At 33.7% G+C, this 16,134-nt stretch overlaps 1 protein-coding gene across 4 annotated transcripts in view; it reads left to right on the top strand.

Moving 5' to 3' along the window:
* The window catches only part of LOC100931944 (protein mono-ADP-ribosyltransferase PARP12), a 47,937-nt gene extending 33,812 nt beyond the window's left edge, over positions 1 to 14,125 (top strand). For 3 of the 4 annotated variants that reach the window (XM_023504905.2, XM_023504906.2, XM_023504903.2), the window contains 6 exons: positions 1,754 to 1,874; positions 3,102 to 3,198; positions 5,740 to 5,830; positions 9,709 to 9,839; positions 11,680 to 11,831; positions 13,417 to 14,125. In XM_023504905.2, the coding sequence (XP_023360673.2) occupies positions 1,754 to 1,874; positions 3,102 to 3,198; positions 5,740 to 5,830; positions 9,709 to 9,839; positions 11,680 to 11,831; positions 13,417 to 13,700 (876 nt within the window). In that variant the 3' untranslated portion in view covers positions 13,701 to 14,125. The remainder of the gene's footprint in view (positions 1 to 1,753; positions 1,875 to 3,101; positions 3,199 to 5,739; positions 5,831 to 9,708; positions 9,840 to 11,679; positions 11,832 to 13,416) is intronic. The other variant, XM_023504904.2, reaches the window with a different exon arrangement.
* Positions 14,126 to 16,134: the final 2,009 nt, after the last annotated feature.

Raw genomic sequence — 16,134 nt, 5'->3', positions numbered from 1 at the left:
CTAGAAAAAAATTACAGAATTTGTCTGGAAGAATAAAAAGTCAAGAATAACAAAGGAGTGGTAGTTAGGTGGTGCAGTGGATAGAGCACCAGCCCTGAACTCAGGAGGACCTGAGTTCAAATATGACCTCAGACACACACTTCCTAGCTGTGTGACACTTGGCAAGTCACTTAATCCCAATTGCCTCAGGGGGAAAAAAAAGAATAACAAGGGAATTGAAAAAAAGAAATGAGAAAAAAGGGCCCTAGCAGTATCATATTTCAGACTATATATACTACAAAGCTTTAATCATAAAAAAAAAAAAATTAAAAGTGAATAAGAAATACAAGTTGATCAGTAAAACAGATTAGCTATACTATATATAATAACAAATTAAGAGTAACCTCATATTTGATAATCCCAAAGTTGAGAGTGTAAATGTAAAGAAAAACAGGAAACTGGGGGGAAAAATCTTTGCAGCGCACATTTTGAAAAAGGTCTCCTTTCTAAGATAGAGAATTGAATCAAATTTACAGGAATAAGAGCCATATCTTAGTGGATAAAATTGTCAAAGGATATGAAGAGTTTTCAAAGGAAGAAAGCAGAGTTATCCATAGCAATGTGAAAAAAGTTCTATATTACTAATAATTAGAAAGCAGCAAATTAAAACAACTCAGATTGGCTATGATGACAAAAAAATGACATGCTAGAGGAGAAGTGAGATAACGGCTATTTATTTAAAGGACTACTGATGGAGCTATGGACTAGCCCAACCATTCTATGTCTCAACAGGTATTAAACTCTTCATACCCTTAGACCCCAGCAATACTTCTCCAAGAGCTATAACCCAAAGAAATAAAAGAAAATGGAAAAATATATATATATATGTATAAAAGTATTTATAGTAGCTTTCTGTGGGCAAAAAGAATTGGAAAGTAATAGATAAACTAGAAAATGACAGAACAGGTTATGGTATATGAATACAATGGTATACTATTGTGCAATAAGAAATGATAAAGGGAATGGCTTCAGAATACAAAAATTGTATGAATGGATGCAAAGTGAAGAGAGCAGACCTAAGAGAACAATTTATATAGGATCAGCAGTATTGTAAAAATGATCAACTTGGAATAACCTAGATCAACATAATAACCACAATTCCAAAGGACTTAAGAAAACATGCTAAGTATCTCCAAACAGAAGACTTAACAGACTGAAATTAAAGAGTGAGTTATATTTCCTTCCCTGCTTTCCTTTTATTCTTTTTTCCCCCCCTTTGGACATGGTACTACAGGAACTTGGACTATATATATATATATAGTTTATTTCTCTTCTCAATGGGTGAGGGGAGAAAAATAGGAGATAGAGAAATGAAATTTCATTTTAAAAATACCAGTTAACATGGCTTATAAAATAATGTACTTTCTTTAAAAAATGAGGTACGGTAATATTTGAGTATCATCTAGGCCCAATGAATTGGTTTCAAGGAGGTAGGTTTCATTTCCCCCTCTCTATTTAACATTCCCAAGCCTCCTTTTGAATACATTTTATTGTTTTTAACAACAGTTGGTAGTGTCTTTTGTCTAGTCATTTCCTTTAAATTGTATCAAGTGATTTTTTAATTTTATTTGTACAAAGTTGAATTTCCTGTGTTTTCCAATTAAGGTCATAAAAAGTGGTCCATATTTTATATAGAGCCAAAAATGAAGAGAAATTATAAATCTTATATCCTCGTATGCATTTTTTCAAAGTTCTCAATATTTCTGTTTTTTAGGGTGAAAGTTATCCAGTTTCTTCAATAACATCAGTAGATATAGAAACAGTATTTCTTGCTGATTCATATAGCACTATAGACTTTCGGGCAGGACATCAGTACTATGAAATCAACTTTAAAGGTATAATACTTATGCTTTCCAACTTAATCAAAGAATGGTAGATTTTTATGCCATAGGTGATGGTCAAAGATATACTCATACCCTGGTAGTAAGAAGGAAAGACATTTTATTGAATTGAATGTTATACCCATATTCAGATGGAAGACAATGTCATAAAAATAATTTAAAGTGTGAGTTTCTATCCTTATAGTTTTCTGAATGTGGGAATAAAGTGCAGGGGCAAAGGCAAAATACCCTAAAACATTCAGTATTAGATTCATTAGAGCTCTGGGTCATAGAATGAGTTGTGTCAGGAAAAATCTGGTTCAAAACCTGCCTCTTAGCATTTATCATTTGTATGGCCTTGGGATAAGGTATCTAACATCTCTGAATGTTGGAATAATAATACCATTAATATGTAATATGTTTTACACAGTTGAAAGATCATGTATTTAAATCCAGACACATATAAAGCTCTATCTAAATGTTAGCCAACATTACAAAGCTTATCATTGTCATTATCACCCCTTAAAAATTTCAAATTTCATCACACATTAGCTGTGGGAGATCCCCCTCCTTTTGGAGAGAGAAAACAGATTATTTATATATATGTATATGTATATATATATATATATATATAATTCAGAGCCTGGATTATAATTTAGACTTCACATGATATTGGGGGAGAGTGAGTAATTCTCGATGATACCACTTGTGTGCAAGGGATTTTTGGCTATATTTGAACAAGACTCAGCAGCCAATACTTGGTACTCTTATCACCATGTTAACCTCAAAAACACTACAAATGCTACTGTTATTTATTCTGGCTGTTTCTGAAGCAGCCTAAGGAGACAACTTAATGGGGCAGCTAGGTGGCTCAGTGGATAGAGCACCAGTCCTGAAGTCAGGAGAAACTGAGTTCAAATCTGGTCTCAGATATTTAACACTTGCTGGCTGTGTGACCCTGGGCAAGTCACTTAACCCAATTGCCTTACCAGAAAAACAAAAACTAACAAAAACCCCCACAATTAGCAAACAAACAAAAAAGGAGATGGCTTAGTTGACACAGCCAGAAGGTCCAAAAATGGAGGTAATGATGTCTCCATCAACTCTCCCTAACCTTATAGATAAAATGGCCCTCAATATAATTTAATCACTTGGGACTTCGTGTATATGTGTATGATATTTTTAAATATAGGTATTTTACTTTTGGTCATTAAAAAAATCCTCTTTGATTTCTTTTTCAAGAAATGTTTCAGAGAAATTTGACAAGCCAAACCAAAAGAAAAGTATGTAGGAGGCCAAAATTCGTATCCCCTGAAGATGTGGAAAAACTACGGAAAGGGTAAGTACTTAGGATTGCAGTTGTCTAAAGAGAGGAAAAGAAAAGACTTGACTCTGGGGAAGTCTCTTCCTTTTTCTGTCCAGTTTCCTCAACTGTAACATGAATAATGACATCACCTGCTTCTCAGGATTATTGTAAAGATCAAATGAGATAATATTTGTAAAATATATAACACAGTGCCTGGCAAATAATAGATGATAAATTAAAAAATCTTTCCTTTTCTGGAATGACATTAGTTAATAGATAGTTTTGCATTCTCATTCATAGGATAATGATACCAAAAGTTTGTCTTTTTTTTCCTAGGTGATATAGGGTCCCCCAGTTTCATTTCATTGTAAGAATAAAGAAGGCTTTTAGTGTAGTGTATTATATTAGAAAAAGTACTGAATTGTTAGGACCCAGGAACCCTCTATTCTATTTTTTAAAATTTTTATTATAATTTTTTCTTGACAGAACCCATGCCAGGGTAATTGTTTTTACAACATTTTCCCTTGCACTCACTTCTGTTGATTATTTTACACGTATCCTAAGACCCATAAACAATGATTTGATTAATTGATTGTTTTTACCTCATAAATAAATGTCTGAGATAGGATTTGAACTTGGATGCTCCTGACTCCACATTCCATTTTTTCATCTAGTTGTCTCAGTACCTAGTTGATTCTCTGCATTAACTCAGTGCACATTATATCCATGGAGACAATAATTTTCTTTATGTGTTGGTCATTCTTCAAAAGTCTATATTATGGAGAACTCCCATGGACTACTATAGTAAATTCCCAGAATCCACGGTAATATAATTTCAGAAAAAACAGACAAGATGATCTCTAAAATGACAAGGTTATCTCTTTCTAGGTCTAACATCCTTTCTATGATTCTAGTTTCAATTTGTTTGACATATAGGTAGACATCATCTTATGCCCTGACATGACGAGACAAGAACTTATTATCCCAAGTTTATTGATTTTTTCCTATTCATGTGAAGTGATGTAACTCTGTAAGAACTGAAAGCTAGAGGATTTTATTCACATAACTTAAGCAGAATACCCAAAATAAAGCAAAACCCTATTTATTCTTTATTTAGGTTTGTTACATGGGTGCATAAAAATGTACCCTACTCTCCCCTGGGACCCTTTTAGTAAATTTGTTGTGTAGTAGAGATAGATTGAAACATCCTTAAGTTCCTTCTCAATTATTGAATTTTTCTTGGGCAACCTGAGTGTAAATCAATTACTATTTTTTGAGCTTTTTAAAAAATGTAATGATTGTGGTTCTGACCCATAATATATTTTTAAAAAACAGGGTTTGCTGAACTGAAAAGTAACAAGACTTCCTTTCTGTAAACATGGTCTATAATGTTGTTTCTCTCCAAACCATTCAGACTAAGCTTTCTCTTGATTCTTGCAAAAGAATGGCCTAGCACATAGTAGGTCCCAAGTTATTATTTTATAGCACGTTGTTATCATTATTATTATTAAATTGATTGTTTTTTTTCCTAGATCAGTGTAAAAACTGCATTCTCATTTTGCCCATTTCCTTTTGGAGGCAATTGGGGTTAAATAATCTGCCCAAGACCACATAGCTAGTAAATGTCTGAGGCTGGATTTGAATTCAAAGATTCCAGGGCTGGCATTCTATCTGTCTGGCTGCATTTTACTTTAATTAACAACAACAAGAACAAAAGATAAACAGCCCATAGTACCTAGAAAGTACACAATACATCTATGTCAGGTGAGGGAAATAGAGAAATCTGCAGCCTTGCCTATACCCTGGAAAATAGAAAAAAAAAAAAAATAGTAGACAGACAGACCTAGATAAGACATGACCACTACCAGTACTTTGGGACATACAGGAAATTTGGGGTTAAGAATCTAATCCATCTGTTCCATGTCCTCAAGATACATAGAGTATTTCATTAGGAACAATACATTGGGCTCTTCTGCTGTTACCTCCTTCTCAATAATACCACAACCCAGCTCAATCATATAGCAAACTCAGTTTGATGGTGTCTGCCAATCCTCAAGGGAGAAACCAAAGAAATAGAATGTCTTTAAAAGCAGAATTGTCAAGTCATTTGCAGTCTTGTTATTTTTGCTAGCCTTAGTCTTTTGCAGGAGAATCTCCACTGTGGGAGAATCTTCACTGAACTTAAGGTCAATGAGTTGTCCTTCAATGTCCTTGCTTTTAGTGCGACAGGACAAAGATACAAACCAATCAGAGATTGTCACATTCTTAATTTTCTTATCCAGAAGATGGTTCTTAAATTTTGCTTTACTCACGTTCATATTTTTCTTTTTTTTCTCCTTGTCCTCTGGGAATTCTTTGATAGGAGAAAAAAGTTTCTTCTCATCAAATTCCTTTAGCTGGTACTTGATCAAAGTACTTATAAATATATTCAATTGTAAATATGAAGGGAACCCTAATTGAACAAAAAGACTATAATTTTCAGAAGTTTCTGTCTTCCTAGAGTGGTCCTTGGTATTCTTCACTGGTAGAATGGACAGCATGAACTGAAATAAAATTGATTTCTTTTTTTTTCAGTAACCAAGGAGAGGGAAGTCAGCAGAGTGCTTTTACTTTTGCCATCCCTCCCTCCTGGGACAAATTAGCTGTGCCAGATATTGGCTACAAGGTAATTACTGTCCTTTGGTGTATTTTCTTTTCCTGATTTCCTTCCTCATGAAAAATATAACTTTGCTGATATTTGAGAGTAATATATAAACACTTATGGATAAGTGTCTGACCTAAAACTAATCATTTGCATATATATAATTATGACTAAATTTATGACTAATTTTATGACTGATTAAGCCCTCCCATGTGACAAAAGAGCAATAGTAATTAAGCGAACATCCATTTATAGTAATTAATATAGTGTAAATTGTGTAATTTGTGTAAATTGTTGTGAGGATTAAATGAAATAATGATTGTAAAGTTCTTAGGACAGTGCCTAGCACATGGTAATTATAAGTATATATATATATATATATATATATATATATATATATATATGTAAATTAGTAATATAGATATTAGTAATTGTTAAATGTTAGCTTTTATCTGCTAACAAAGAGAAATAGGAACAGAGTTGTGAAGCCCAAGGGAAGAGTACAAAGAAGGTAGCAAAAAAAACAAGGTTGGTTGATAACTTATCTACTGGCACTACTTAGCTGTCCATTTACTGACTGGCACCATCCCCTCTCAATCTATGCCAAGTATAAAATTCTGGACTTGGAGTCAAGAAGGCAATTTTATCTACACTTCTACCCTATAAATTTTCAATTTAACGAAGTAGCCAAAGGGCATGGGTGAAATAACAGTAAAATCCTTTTCCTCTTCCCCTAAGTCCCTTTTGGGGACTTCCATTCCCATTCTCTGTTCTCAAGATTATAACCCACAATGTATATCTGTTGTAGTGTGCTTTGTTGTTGTTGATGTCATTCATCAGAATTCTTAGATCTTTAAAAGTTGTTTGTCTTTACAATGTTAATGTATAAATTGTTCTGATTCTGCTAATGTCACTCTGCATTTGTTCAAACAAGCTTTCCCTTCATCATTTTTATAGCACAATAATATTCCATTATATCCACATACCATAATTTATTCAGTCATTTCCCAGTTGATTGGGACTCCCCCCATTAGATCCTAGTTCTTTACAACACCAAAAGGACTGATATGCAGATTTTTAGGGAGGTTGAATTAAAATGGTAGAGTTAGCAGTTTTACCGTAGCCCCCGTTACTTTGTTCCCTACAGTGACAGAATTCTGATCTGGAAATTAAGGAAAAATTACAGTGAGTCATTTTTCTAGTGCAGGGAATCTTAGAGAGACAGAAAAAAAATTTCCTCAGCTTTCTGTTTTCCTTCTAATTTTTGTTGCATTGATTTTGTTTGTGCAAAAAAATTTTTAGCGTAATATAATTAAAATCATTCATTTTATATTTCATAATGCTCTCTATCTCTTATTAGGGATACTAGGGTTGGGATTGGCACCATCATAACAGCCAGGCAGAAGGGCAGTGGCACCTGCAGCAAGGTGCATCCAAGCACCTGGGGGTGCTAAGGAGACTGAACCCCTGAGCTAAAGGAGATTCAAAGGGATATTATACTATTAGGAACAGGCAGGGGTGTCATTGATCAGCTCTGTTAAATAGTATCTAGTTCTAGGTCAAAATTCCAGGGTGGAAAAGAATGGTTGCTCTCATAGGGGAGCAGAAGTTTTACCTGGGTAATGATCAAGGAACAAGTTCTACTACTATAACTATGTGGTTCTATACTCTGCAACAGAGGGGTTATTCAGTTCTAACCTTGAGCCCTACATATAAGCTTGCAGTAGAATAAACCAGTGCAGCAGAGACTAAGCAACTAAGGGAGAAACAGCAATTCATTCTCTATGAAACTGCAGAACCTCTCAGTGGAGTATCTGTGACTGAGTTGAACAATAGTGTATGGAAATGCATATTGTTAAAAATAAAAAAATACAGACCCCCCCCTCCAAAAAATCCCCCATGAAAAAAATTTTAAAAGTCAAAAATAGTTTGCTTCAATCTGCATTCAGATTTCATTGGTTCTTCATTGAATCCTTTAGTATTGTCTTGGATCCTGTTAAAGTCATTCACAATTAATCATTTTACAATATTGCTGTTACTGTATATAATGTTCTAGTCCTTTTCGGCTTCAGTTTGCCTCAGTTCATGTAAGTCTTTCCAGGGTTTTCTGAAAGCATGCTGCTTATCATTTCTTGTAGCACAGTTGTATTCCATTATAGTCACATAACATAACTTGATCAGCCATTCTCCAATTGTTAGGAATCTTTTAAATTTCCAATTCTTTGCCACAACAAAGAGTTGCTATAAATATTTATCTATGTAGATACTTTTCCTTTCTTGTTTTTCAAAGTCTCTTTGAGGTATAGACCTAGTAGTAGTATTGCTGGATCAAAAAGTATGCTGATTGCCCTTTAAGTGTAGTTCCAAATTGCGATTCAGAATGGCTAGATAACAGTCCCATCAACAGTGTTCAATTTTCACACATCCCTCCAAGATTTATTTTCTTTTTCTGTCATATTAGTCAATCTGATAAGTATGAGGTAGTACTTCACAGCTGTTTTAATTTGCATTTCTCTAAATTATTTAGAGCATTTTCCCTATGACTAGCTTTTATTTCTTGATCTGAAAACTGCCTGATTATATTCTTTGACCATTTATCAATTGGTGAATGACTTCTACTTTTATAAATTTGACTCATTTCTGTTTATATTTGAGAAATGAAACCTTTATCAGAGACATTATATAAAAAATTTCCCTAGCTTTCTGCTTTCTTCCAATCTTTGTTGCATTGATTTTGTTTATGCAAAAACTTTTTAACAATGTAATCAAAATCATTCATTTTGTATTTCATAATGCTCTCTATTCTTATTAGGTCATAAATTCTTCGGTTACCCATAGATTAGATAAAGTATTCCATATTCCCTAATTTCCATATGGGTATCGCCTTTTATGTATCCATTTTCACTTTATCTTAATATATAGTGTAAGATGTTGGTGTATACCTAGTTTCTATCATACTGTTTTCCAGTAATTTTTTTTTTTTTTTCAAATAATGAATTCTTCTGTCTTGGGGTTTATGAAACACTAGATTATTATGGTCATTTACTATTGTGTATTTGTATCTAATATGTTCCATTGATCTACCACTCTTATTTATTATTATCCTCTACTAGATGGCTTTGATGATGATTGCTTTATAATATAGTTATAGATAAGATTTGGTATGATATAAGATTTGGTATGGTTAGGCTACCATCCTTCACTTTTTTTTCTAGTTTTTTTTTTTAATTTTCAAAACATACACATAATTTTTAACATTCACCTTTGCAAAACCTTGTGTTGCAAATTTTTTTTTCTTCCCTTTCCCCCATCCCCTCCTCTAGACTGCAAGTAATTAAACATGTTTCACTTTTTTTTCCTTAATTCTCTTGATATTTTTTATCTTTTGTTTTCCCAGATGAATTTTGTTATTTTGTTTTCTAGCTTTACAAAATAATTTTTGGGAGTTTTATGACACTGAATAAGTAAATTAATTTAAATAGAATTGTCATTTTTATTATATAAGCTTGGCCTGTCCATGAAAAATTAATATTTCTCCAGTTGTTTAAATCTGACTTATTTGAGTGAAAAATGTTTTGTAATTTTGTTCATATAGTTCTGGGTTTGTCTTGAAGGGTAGACTCCTAAGTGTTTTATACTATATACTATATACAGTTATTTCAAATAGAATTTCTGTTTGCATTTCTTCCTGCTGGATTTTGTTGGAAATATGTAAAAAGGCTGATGATTTATGTGGGTTTATTTATATCCTGATATTTTGTTAAAATTATTATTTCAATTGATTTTTTAGTTGATTCTCTATCTTCTCTTAAGTATATCATCATTTCATCTTCAAAAAGTAATAGTCTTGCTCCTTACAATTTTAATGAGACCTTGTAAACTTGTATCTTTTTCCTACATAGCTAGTGGCAGTCGATGAAAACTCTAAAGAATTCAGTGATGTCAAGAATCAGTTTGAAAAGACAATGACAGGTTTCATCATTCAGCGGATCCTAAGGATTCAAAATTTGGCTCTTTGGCAAGTCTTTCAATGGTTTGTTTCCATTTCTTTATTATTCTGTGATTTTTCTTTGGGTCACTTCAACTCAGACAAACCTAGTAGAATTTGGTAGTCAAGAATACAAGTAATAAAAAATATTCTTGGAGTATTTATTATCTTTTTAGAGATATTATACAAGTTATTCAGTACAATGAAAAGAACTTGAACATATAAATTGAAAGACTATTGTTTTCATCCTAATTCTGACAGATTCCCTCTGCATCAAATTTTTAAACTGCTATGGACCTCAGTTTTCTCATTTTCAAAATGGTAGTATCACATGACTCAATAAAGCCATAGTTTCGTATGGCTATTAAAGAGATTCTCTGGGGCTATTTGTACTAAGATGTGGATTGGTTTTATAAAAAATTCTTCAACCACAAGGCTCTTTAGCTCTGACTGAAACCGACATACTTGCTTGTGTTCATTTGGGTTATTTACAACACATAAACATAATCTCAAATTATAGATCTACCAGATGTAAGGATTGCCAATTAATTAAATGCTTTAATTAAAAATTAATTTAAATGCTTTAGTTAAAAATTAAACTATATGCAAGGTATCGTGCTATATATGGAGGGGGAATAAAAATATAAAAAGAAAGCAACTTCTGGCTTCAAGAGGTTTATGTGTCTTGTAATTTGGACCTTTGTTCTCTCTGTCAGAAGAAACAATTGTGCCACATTTCATATAGTCTCCACTCCCTATTTTCATTCTTCACTCAGTGCACTTTGCTCAAAACTCTTATTACCACAGGAAATGGAAATGGCTTGCTGCCAGGGCCAGTATGGCCCAAGGCCAAAAAAGTGGCAGTGAATAATGAATCGGAGCTAAGGCAGTTAAACCTGATACTGGAAAGATTTTATTAAAATACTGATAACCCCTCTACTCTGAAACAACTACCTTACCTTATCGTGTGAAGAATTAAAGGAGAATTTCCTAAATAGTTTGTTCAATAAACTATGAATTCTCTGTTAATGCTCCTTTTTGTATTCTGTTTGCACTTTGCTATACTATTTTAGATCTTACTAATAAAAAGATATCTTAAATATGAAACTTCTTGGTTAACTGTTCTTTTTTTTATTATTATTTAATATTTAATAAACTAAATAAATTAATATTTAATAAATTAATAAATTATTATTTAATATTTTGTTTTCTCCAGTTACATGTAAAACAAACTTTAAAACTTGTTTTTAAAACTTTGAGTTTCAGATTTTCTCCATTCCTCCCTTCCCTCGCACATGTGAAGTTATGCAAAACATTTCCATAAAAGTCATGTTTCAAAGGAAAACATAGATCTCCCATCGACCTCAAAAATAATCCCTCAAGAAAGCTTTAAAAAATGCTTCAATCTGTATTCAGACAAAATCAATTCTTTTACTGGGTATGGATAGCATTCTTGTTTAACTCTGAATGCTATACAACCATGATAGACCATTATTGGGGTCATAATGATGTCTCCTATTATAATAATAATGATAACAATGATAGCTGGTATTTACATAGCACTTGATGTGTGCCATGCACTGTGCTTAGCAAATTCACACAACTTCACAACCCTGGGAGAGAGGGGCTATTATTGTCTCCTTTTTACAGTTGAGGAAAATTTCAGTGTGATGATGATGATGACAATTATGTTGATAGCTTGCTACTTCTTTAGTGAATTAAAAAAAAAATTTGCCCAAGAATATACCATGCAGTAGATTTGTATTTTGAAATCTGGCCAATCCATTAAGTGAATGTATTTTTTTAAATCTTGCCAAAGTCTCAGTTTTTTGTATAAGAGGAAATAAAATTTTCAATGACTAAAATCTCTCATATTTTTCCTTAGGCAGAAGGAGCAGATGAAAAAGATGAATGGAGGGAAGGATGTAGATGAACGACGTCTATTTCATGGAACAAAATATATTCATTTGAATGACATCTGCAGTCATAACTTTGATTGGAGGATCTGTGGGACCCATGCAACAGTCTATGGCAAAGGTTTGTATATAATGTCTCTACCTTCACTGTATACAGAGGAAGTGATGTGGGAGTTACGCAGCAAGTATATGTTTATTCACATTTTTTGCATTCTTGACAGCTCAGTACTGGTGACATATCTTTTTTTTTTTTTCAGCATTTTCTTTAATGCCAAGATAATTTCCTGAGTCATTTCTCTTTTTTTCTGCTTTATCCTGATTTTACTTTAATTAGGTCCCAAGAGAAGTAGAACTAGTATTATTAATAATTATGTAAAGGCATAGAATCATTATCAATGTCCAAAATTTATATTTGATGGCCTGAAGAATGCTTTATCTCTGTTTCTTTTTCCTTCTTATCTTTGTTGCATTCTTTTTCTCATGCTAGTTTTTATTTCCCTGCATCAAAGATCTTTATATTACTTAGGCTCAAGCTTCAAGTGAAAGAAAGAAGGGGTTGGAGTATATTTCACACCAATTTTGAAACTAAGACTTATTGACAAAATACACACACTGAATACTCATCACTGTCTCTCAGAGACACATGGCCCATAGAAATACAAAGACAGACCCAGCATTGGGTCCTACTGGGAAAGAAGGAGTTTATTGAGTGAGAGAGAGCAGGTGCTGGCTTCCATGCTTTTGTCTGCTCCCTCTGCCTGCCTGCCTCATTTCTATGGAGTTTGAATTTCACTGCCCAGCTTCTTAAACTGTAGTTTGTGACCCCCACGTAAGGTCTTGTTACTGAATGTGGAAATTGCAAAGTTATTGTTTTTTTATCAGTAAATGTTTGATTTATGTACCTATTTCATATACCTGTATACCCAGGATCATGTAAAAATGTCTTGGGCAAAAAGGGGTCATGAGTGGAAAGGGAAAAACAGAAGAAATGTATAGAAGAAAGGATTCAGAGCAGGAGGAGTGGAGGAAAACAAAGTCTTTATATATATATATATATATATATTATTTTTACCATGGTTTATATCTTTGATTTCTTCCTTGTCTCAGTACAGTAAGGAGATGTGATTTTGTTAGTGTGTAGTTCAGTCGTTTTTCATGCCCAAATATTCATGATAAAGTTTTCTTGGTATAGGCACTGAAGTGGTCTGCCATTTCCTTCTCCAGCTCATTTTATAGTTGAGAAAATTGAGGCAAATGGGGTTAAATAATTTGCCTAGAGTCACAGAGCTAGTAAGTGTCAGAGATGTTAAGTGAGTTTATGAATCAATAAATATTAGCAAATAATCTGGTGCCCATAGGGCACATCTTCCTTCAAATCCAGTATATATCAAAATATAACAATGGTTTTCAAAGCCATTCTAATATAATCTAATAAATTCTTTCCTAACTAAGTACAAGGGCTCCCCTTTAAAGCCAATATATGTTTTCTTTTAGGTCCGTGCATCAGTGATTTCATTTCCATACCAACATGTTGAAATGTTGAATTGTCATAGAAATGTACATTTACATCTGAATATAACTGTGCTTAAGTTGTAGCAAATTTAATGTAGGAAAGACAGAGGGTTTTTTGTTTGTTTGTTTGTTTGACTATAGGAATCAAGACTTTTCTAATCTCCATTTTTTGCTTTCTTTCTGCTTGCTTCCAGGAAGTTACTTTGCAAGAGATGCAAGTTATTCCCACAATTACTCAGAGTCTGAGACTAATGTCAAAATAATGTTCCTGGCTCGAGTTTTGGTTGGAGTTTTCACTCAAGGAGATTCAAAATATGTCCGACCGCCAATGAGACAGGGTACAAAGAACACCTTTTATGACAGCTGTGTCAATAACAGATTGGATCCCACCATATTTGTGATCTTTGAAAAGCATCAGATTTACCCAGAATATGTCATAGAGTATACTGAGAAGAGTAAACAGTGCATCATTAGTTAAGGCAAAAGAATTCGTTGTTTCCTCCATTGAATAAGTGTGTGTGTGTGTGTGTGTGTGTGTATGTGTGCGTGTGTGCATGTGTGTGTGTGTGTAAGAGTTTCAAAGCAGTTTTTTTACCTTCCTGTTTTTAGGGAAAGCAGTGAGTGATCATTTGAGAGAGCAGCTGTTCAGAATTGAGTCGTGAAAGTTTTTTGTAGCTGATACATTTATGAAAAATCATATCTAACATAGTTTTCAAAGATAGAGTCCTATTTTAAATGCACCCAAGGAGTTCACTCTTTAAAAGTATTAGGCACTCAAATCATAATGAATAATAATAAAAAAAAAAAAAAGACCGACAACAGACCTTTAAAGTACAAAGAGTCACTATCTTATTTATTTTCGAAGTTTGGGTTTTCATTTGAAAAGATTTTCTTAAAATGGAACACAATAGTGTGCTTTGTTTTGTTTTTGTGTATTTGTTTTTATTTTGAATTTTAGCCTGCTGGGGCTGGGAACCTTTTTTAATTACTCTCAGTGTTTTGCAGAACTGCAAAGTCAGGGATGGGAATGATAAACCACCTGATGAATTGGTCAACAAACATTTATTAAGCATCCATCCATTATGTACCAGGCAATATGCTAGGGATACAAAGAAAAATAGAACACAGTCCCTAGTCCCTTCTCTCAAGCTCACAATCTAACGGGGAAACATGCAAATAATTGTACAGATCAGCTATGTAAGAGAGAAATTGAAAATAACTGAGAAAAGACATTAGAAATAAAGGGAATTAGAAAAAAAGCTTCTTGTAGAAGGTATGACTTTAGTTGGGACTTAAAGGAAGCAGGAGACAGCAATGAAGAAAAATATTCTAGGTATAGGAGAAAGCTAGAGAAAATGCCTGGAATACCAAGGAGGCATGTGTCTCTGAGCTGAAAAATCCGGTGGGGTATAAGGTATAAGAAGTCTGAAATAAGAGGGGGGTTTAGACTATGAAGACTTTGGTATTCAAAGGGAGGATGTTGTATTTCATCCTAAAGGTGATAGGGAGGATGGGGATGACAAGACTGGCTTTGGTGTTTTAGGAAAATCATTTGGTAGCTGAATGGAGACTGGAATGAAGACTTGTGGTAGGCAGATTGACTAGCAGACTATTGCAATAGTCCAGATTTAAGGTGATGAAAACCAGGGTGGTGGAAATGTCAAAGGAGAGAAAGGGGTCATATTCAAGAGATGTTACAAAGGTAAAATTAAAGAGGCCTTGACAACAGATTAGAATTGAGGAATTGGTACTGAAAGAGTGAGAAGTCAACTCTGAAACCTAAGTTTTGAGCCTATAATACTAGGAGGATAGTGATTACGCGATAATAATAATAAGGAAATTTGTGGGGGGAGACGAGTTCATTTTGGACATATTGAATTTAAGAAGCCTTCAGAACATCCAGTTCTAGATGTCTAATAGTCAATTGGAGATTTTAGACTGGAGGTCAGCGTAGAGGTCAGAGTTGATAAGTAGATTTGAGAATCATCAGCATAGAAATGATTATTGAATTCATGAAAGCTGATTCCCAAGTGAAATTATATAGAGGGAGAAAAGAAAATCCAAGATAGCCCCATGGAACATCCAGAATTAGCTGGATAAAAATTCCACAAAAGGGGACAGCTAGGTGACACAGTGGATAGAGTGCTGGTCCTGAAGTCCAGAGGACTCGAGTTCAAATCTGGTTTCAGACAGCTGTGTGCCTCAGGGGGAAAAATTCAGCAAAAGATGCTAAGAGTGGAAATCGGGTAGGAAGAGAACCAGGATGTAAAAGGGTTAAAAAAAACTAGAGAGAAGAAAATATCAAGAAGGGGAGTAAATATCAAAGGCTGTAGAGAGGTGAGGAAGGATGAGGTTTGAGAAAAAGCCCTAAATCCTGGCAAGTAAGAGATTAGGAAATTTGTAGAAATTTGGTTTGGTTGAAGGATGAAATCAGAAACCAGATCACAGAGTTAAAACGAGAAAAGGAATTGGAGGAATATCTACCTATTGTAGACAACCTTCGCAAAATGTTTAGCAGCAAAAGATGTAGGATGAGAGTTAATGAGATAGATGTGGGTTTTTTGAATATGGATGAGATATAAACCCTACTTCTTTACCTGGCTAACTTGCATTGCAGCCTCCTTATGTATTTTCTTCATGTCTAAACCTGGGATTAAAAGGGAAACTTTGGAAAAGAGGCAGAGTTAAGATGCTGGGAACTGCTGTGATGGAAATCAGTGCCTGTTTAACACAATGATTTGTATATTACTTATAATAAGGATATAATTTATTCCTTCAACTATCCTCTGTTAGAAAGTTCAGTTTAATGCATCGTGACTAAGGAAAATGTATAGGAGGCTATGCTTTTTGAAAATCCCTTTATAAGTCGGGCTCTAAGAAATCAGTTGCTCCCTTGTTGAGATATATAATAT

This window comes from Sarcophilus harrisii, chromosome 5 (genome assembly GCF_902635505.1).
Source record: "Sarcophilus harrisii chromosome 5, mSarHar1.11, whole genome shotgun sequence".
NCBI lineage: Eukaryota > Metazoa > Chordata > Mammalia > Dasyuromorphia > Dasyuridae > Sarcophilus > Sarcophilus harrisii.
Note: the sequence above shows the minus strand (reverse complement) of the source record. Positions and strands in the feature narration are given on the sequence as shown.